A 6,258-nucleotide genomic window follows, 5' to 3' on the forward strand; every position below is an offset into this window, starting at 1 on the left:
TGAGAGCCTAAATTGCTGAGGCTGGCCTCAAACCTGAAATCTGTCTCAGCCTCCCGAGTACTGAGATTACAGGCATTTGCCAGCATGCCGGGCTGGGCCCGTTTCTTTTTTTTTTTTTTTATTGTGGTACTGGGGTTCCTGGAAGCCCTTCTACCTCTGGGCTACACTCCCAAGATACCTATTTTTTATGTTATTGTTTGGAAACAGGGTCTCTTAAACCAGCGCGGCTGGCTTCGAACCTGCGCGATCCTCCTGTCTCCACCTCCCAAGCGTGGGGATTACAAGTGTGCGCCACCACGCCCGGCTGGGCCCGTTTCTTAATGGGGCTTAAGGTAGGAGGCTGGAAGGAGCAACAGAAGGAAAAAAACTTCTATGGCAGATAACAGAGAAAGAAAGGCCTCGCTGCTCTATGTAGCATGATGGCAGTGGCTGCCAGCGGTGACTGCCGCATGCAGGAGTAGCTAGCACCCGGGAGAGGCCTCTGCAGAACAGGCCTAGGGCTTGCTCACTCAGGGCCCCATGCAAATGGGGCCCTGCCCCCGGTCCTCAGTGCGTGGCCTTGGTGGCAGACAGGCAGGCCACTGCCCGGCGAGCATGGGGTGCAACCCACAGGATGACATCTCCTTTACTTCTGGATAGCTTGCTCTGCAAGACCCCAAACCTACTCCCAAGTCGCACCTTCAGGGCTTCCTCCTGGGTGCTCCCAGGACCTGAAATGCGTTTGCTCACCACTGAGACGCTTCATCTATGGCATGCACTGGTTCCAAGGTGGCTCACTCCCTCCTCAACAGAGAAAGAGGGGGATATGTAGAGAAAGTTGTTCTCTCATTTGCTAGGACCACCTGGGGATGTCACATTTCTTAATGTGGGATATAAATGTTAAGTATCTAAGTATTTTGCTAAGATGAATTCAAGCGGCTTTTCACTGGCCACTACTGAAGTTCAGGAAGGGTCTGGGCAGGGCAGAATGGCAGAGATGGGTGGTAAGGCCCAAGGAAGTCCAGGAGCTCCAGCTCATCTGTAGAGCAGGCATCTCCTGCTGGCAGTGGGAGCCTGGCCTCTGTGCAACACACCTGGCTCTGCGGAGGCCAAAGACCAAGGACTGGGGCTCTGCATCACCAGAGGGCAGAGAGGTAGTCCTGTAGACTGCAGGAAGAAAAGTCTTCCCCAGCCTGAGATTTTAGTTAAGGAATCCCTTTCCAATATTAGAGTTAAGGGAATATTATATAAAAATAGAACATAATGTAGGATGTCAGCATATAAGATTAGGATAAGAATGTAGCAGTTTGTGTAAGCAATGAATTGAGTAAGGGCAAACTTCTTACTTCTGTTATAACCTGCTTAAGACCCTGGCTGAGGTACCGGAGATAAGTGTTAAGGGATAGCCGTTTGTCCAAGCAGAGGTGATAGCCATTTGTTTCAGACAGGGGTGATATGTGAAGAATGCTGGGAGCTATAAAAGTTTATCTGATGGGAAACATTTGCCAGCTAGGGGCGGCTCCTGAAGCACGGGCGCACATCCCCCCATAGGGAAGACAAAGGAGACCCTTTGGCGGGCAATGACGTAGGGAGGCAGCTCTCTGAAACCATTTGCTGTAATTCAAATTTGTGTGTGATTGTTTTAAAATTATTGGTCGTACCTGTTTACCAGGTTTTTGGATTGGATGTATCTTTCGCAGGCTTCTCCCTGTCGGGCTCTGGTGTGTGCCCACCCCCTACTCCGGCTATAAAGGCAAGAGGGAGCCTGAGGCTGGGGCCGGACCCACGATTGACTCCCCCTCCCCGGGTGACTGCCGTCCGGGCAGGCCCTCGGCTAGCCGGGAAAGCTGCGGCAAATAAACCCTGCTTGGTGTTACATCTCTTGTGTTTTCTTCATTATTTGGGTAGGCAGGCAAATCTCGAACTCTTCAGTCCCTCCTCTGGGAACCTCGTACTCTGCGGGGCTCACTGGTGGACAACAGCCTGTTTTTGAGGACATAACTTGTGTGAACTGACTCACAAAAGGGCCCCAAATTAAGCAAGGAGGAAAGAGAAGCCCCAGAAAGGGTAACTGGTACCACAAGATCTCAGGGCAGAACCTCCGCCTAGAGTGTATCATGGATGCTTGGTGTGTTCTCATTTAGTCACTGGGTGTCCCTGAGGTCTAAATTGGGAAGGCAGATTCATGTATCACAGGGTATACCAAATGTTTTACATTTAGATTCTTTTTATTTCTGGCCATTTCTTTACAAACATTCAAACAGGGATCAACTCCCGCATATACCCCCAAGCCCAAAGCCCTCTAGAAATTCAGATTCTTATTTCTAGCCTTGTAAGATGCAGCTCCCCAAAGATTTCAACAACTCCCCACTTCAACACTTGCTCCCACCCCCAATCATTTTACTTTTCTGCTTCCCCAATGCTTTCTGAAACAGATTCTGTGCTCTTTCTACACGTGCTTATATCCCAAGCTTCAGTGTCCACCTGCCCAGAAGAAAGCTGTTATGTGTACCTCATGAGGAGACATTTAACAGGGGCAGAGGAAGGGTTCTGGGTCGTAGAAGGTCCTGTCACCACACCGAGGACAGGGGTTGGCACTGAACCAGACCACATCTTTGCACCCTGAGTCACGCAGCATCTGCTTCAGCCGGGCATGAAGCTGGGCAAGTTTCCCCAGGTGGAGGGTACCTTGGGTGTCCTCGTAGCTCTCCAGCGGGGCGGGGTACAGCACATGGCTTAGCTTGCTCAGCCCGATGGTGTGGAGCAGGAGGCTCTCCAGCATGGACGTGGTGATGGGGTTCCCACAGAAGCTGAAGGTTGTGAGCTGGAAGCAGTGGCTCAAGGCAGGCAGGATGGCAGTGAACTGGGCATCACCCATCCCACACTCATCTAAGTCCAGGTACTGGAGGGTGGCGGAGGCCCTCTCCACTAGAACCTGCAGGGGCTCGGGGCTTATGCTGGTCAGGCTGACCCCGCTCAGGCCCAGCTCCTTCAGCTGACTGATGATGGGGCACTGGGACAGGTACACCAGGTCTGACTCTGAGAGCATGCAGTTGGCGATGGAGAGGATCTCCAAGGGACTCTGCAGGTACCTGGGGAGAGACAGTGCTGTAAGTGCTGGGCTGCTGGTGGTGGGTGGCAGGGCGTGGGGACAACTCAGAACTGTGTGCTGCCACACATTCCCTACCTGGAATCTGAAACGCTTTACAGACCGGGTATTTCGGGTAAGTATGGAGTGAGACGCACATTGAAAAAGCTGGTGAATGCACCGTTGACCATCTAAAATTTAACGTTTGATGGTTTTTTGTATTTCTAGTGTTGGGATCAAACCTAGAAGCACTCTACATCACCAGTGCTATTTTCATAATTTTTTATGTGAAAACAGGGTCTTGCTAAGTTGCTGAGGCTAGCCTTAAACCTGTGATCCTGCTGTTGCTGCTCCAAGTACCATGATTGTGGGCATGGGATGCCACACTCAGCATTTAAACTTCTTTTAGTCATCTTAGACATCACTTCCTAAGGAACAATTCCTGAAGCCTCCATCCCCAGATTCAAACCCACCATTAAATAGCTTCCTAGGAGTAAGAAGCCACTATTAATAGCATCCATCCCACTGTATAACACCAAATACAATCTGTCCCTTCCAAATTGATGTTGAAGTATACTCCCCATTGTGAGACATTAAGTGGTGGGGCCTTTTAAGAAGTGATCAGGGGCCAGGCGTGGTGGCACATTAAATGCTTGTAATCCCACCATTGGGGAGGCGGGGACCAGAGAATTATGGTTCTCAGACAGCCTCAGGCACTTAGCAATGCCCTTTGCAACTCAGTGAGACCCTATTTCAAAAAATAAAAGATTAAAATATAAAACTCAAGGCAGGCAGGATGGCAGTGAACTGGGCGTCGCCCATCCCACACTCATCTAAGTCCAGGTACTGGAGGGTGGCGGAGGCCCTCTCCACTAGAACCTGCAAGGGCTCGGGGCTTATGCTGGTCAGGTTGACCCCACTCAGGCCTGGGGTCAACCTCGGAGGTATAGCTCGGAGGTAGAATGCCTCTGGGTTCCATTCCCAGTAATGCAAAAAAAAAAAAAAAAGTGGTGATAAGGGCTCAGCCTTATCACCCATGAAGGGTTCATGGATAATGGTCTGTGTCAAGAGTGAGTTTGCTATAAAAAGTGGTTTGGCATGGTCTCTCGAGCACTCTGTCTCTCACTATGATGTCCTCACTGCTCTGGGACTCTGTCATAAGAATGGCATCACATGTGACCACCCCAAACTGAACCAAAAGAAACCTTTTTTATAACTGTTCTTTTAGCACAGAAGATGGACTGAGGCAACCTGGAGCCTTTATGTGGGTGGTCATGGGATATCGTACTTGGGAACAAGACAACATGCGGACTTCTAGTGACTAGTTCCCTCTCAGGCTGTTTGTGGCTGGCACACAGCAAAGGCCCAACCTCACCGTCCCTCACCTGAGCATCTGGCTGAGGCGGCCTTGCAGGAAGGACACAGAGTCCAAATACAGCTCCTCAAGGTGGTGCAGACTGGGGAACTGAGCAGCAAACTGGCTGACACACTGCTCCTCCTCCTCCAGGGAGGGGTAGGAAGACACATGGATGTGGAAGAGGAGGAGTCTGCGCAGATTAGCCATTTGGCCCAGGTGAAGAGCAAAATCCCCCAAGGTGGACAGCTTCCAGGTACAGTTCACCTCCAAATCCTGGACAGAGTCCAGCTGCACCATCTTCAGGATCATCTTAATGTTTTTCATGGACACTGCAAAAATTCTCAGCTTCTTGCAACACAGGTGCAGCCCTTTCTCCTGCCTGACCTTCTTCATGAGGGTGGCGAGCAGCTTGTCGCGGCTACCTTCCTTGAGGCACAGGTCTATGAGCACCTCCAGGGTAGGCGCGGGCTGCTTCGCCCCCGTCCTGCAGCGGTCCATTCTGCGCTTCTTCAGGGGCTGCTCCTCTTCTGCCTCCATCAGCGTGTGCTCACCAGGGCTGGCCCCGGACCACACAGCCCAGAAATCCTGATGAGCATCCTTGCGCAAATCCAGGACTTGCAGTTCCCATCTCCTGTGGGGAAGACAGGGAATGCAATCATAGTCACAACAGGAGTCTCAAAATCCTGGCAAGGGGCAAAGCTAAGTTGCCGGGGCTATCTTAGAACCTGCAACGCTCCTGTCTTAGCTTCTCAAGCACTGAGCTACACCTCAGACAGGTGCGCAACAGCATGCCTGGCTCTTGTAACTTTTAAGTGCCACTGGGAGGGAGTGGGTGAACTTTTCAGTTACCATGCACCTCAGTCAGCCCTCCACATCCAGAAGCCATCCTCGGGCAACCGCAGAGGGTCCCAAGATGCCCCACTGGCACCGCCCAAGCCCCAGCCTGCCCTTGGCCCCTGACCCCGCTGTGTCCTTTGCAGACTTACAGGGCCCTCCCCGGCTATGACACTGGATTGGCCTCACCTGGGGCGGACCTCCTGGGCAAGCAGCGTATCGAGCCCACTGAGCACAGCCTCAAAGTTCTCCTGCTGAGGCTGCTGATCCTTCATGAGGGCTCCCAGAGGAAGGCAGGTGAAGGGCCAGGCCTGCACCAGCGCCTGCAGGGTCTTTCTGCATTTCCTGGCAAAGGCCTCCATGAAGAGAGGGGGGAAGAGCTCTATGGGCAGCTCCTCCAGAGCAGCGATGGCCAAGGCCTCGTCACTCAACAGGCTCTGCATGGCCAGCTCCAGAAGTCTCGGTGGGGTCTGTCTGCTCATCCTGATCAATCTCTAAAAGGAGCCCTGAGGGGACAAGAAGGGGACAAGGTATTCTTCTCAGGCTAAGCATGGGCAACTTCATCTTGTCCCCACCATCAGAGGGACCAACTCAAGACCAAAGTCACTACTCAGTTTACCCTGATTTTGTTCTGTACTTGGTGGCCACAAAGGCAAGGTTATGGCTAAGCCAGCACCGGGGTGAGCATCCAGCTGAGTGCTAAGGAGATGGCAGAGGACCAGCGGCCCCCACCCGTATCTACTCCCTGATCCTTTTTTATTCTTTTTTTTCTCTCAATACTAGGGCTTGAACCTGGGGGCATTCTACCCCCAGCCCTATTTTTTATTCTTTACTTTGAAACAGGGTCTCATTAAGTTGTGGAGACCCTAAGGAGGCAAGGCTGGCTTTGAACCTGCAATCCTCCTATCTCAGCCTCCCATGTCTGGGATTCAAGTGTGTGCCACCACAGCCAGCCGAAACAAAACTTTATAATGTGGAACTTTCCACTTGTGGCATCATG

General features: G+C 51.9%; 1 protein-coding gene across 1 annotated transcript; it reads right to left on the bottom strand.

Annotated features, from left to right (window-relative positions):
- Positions 1-2,506: 2,506 nt before the first annotated feature.
- PRAME (PRAME nuclear receptor transcriptional regulator) lies at positions 2,507-5,740 on the bottom strand (the record flags this gene model as incomplete). The annotated part of the gene is made up of 3 exons (XM_080717446.1): positions 2,507-3,071; positions 4,453-5,055; positions 5,448-5,740. 3 exons carry the CDS (start codon positions 5,738-5,740, stop codon positions 2,507-2,509), a joined length of 1,461 nt encoding a protein of 486 aa, XP_080573572.1.
- Between the last annotated feature and the right edge of the window lie 518 nt (positions 5,741-6,258).

The sequence above is a fragment of the Muscardinus avellanarius genome, assembly GCF_963383645.1.
Source record: "Muscardinus avellanarius genome assembly, chromosome: 21".
In the NCBI taxonomy this organism is placed as follows: Eukaryota; Metazoa; Chordata; class Mammalia; order Rodentia; family Gliridae; genus Muscardinus; species Muscardinus avellanarius.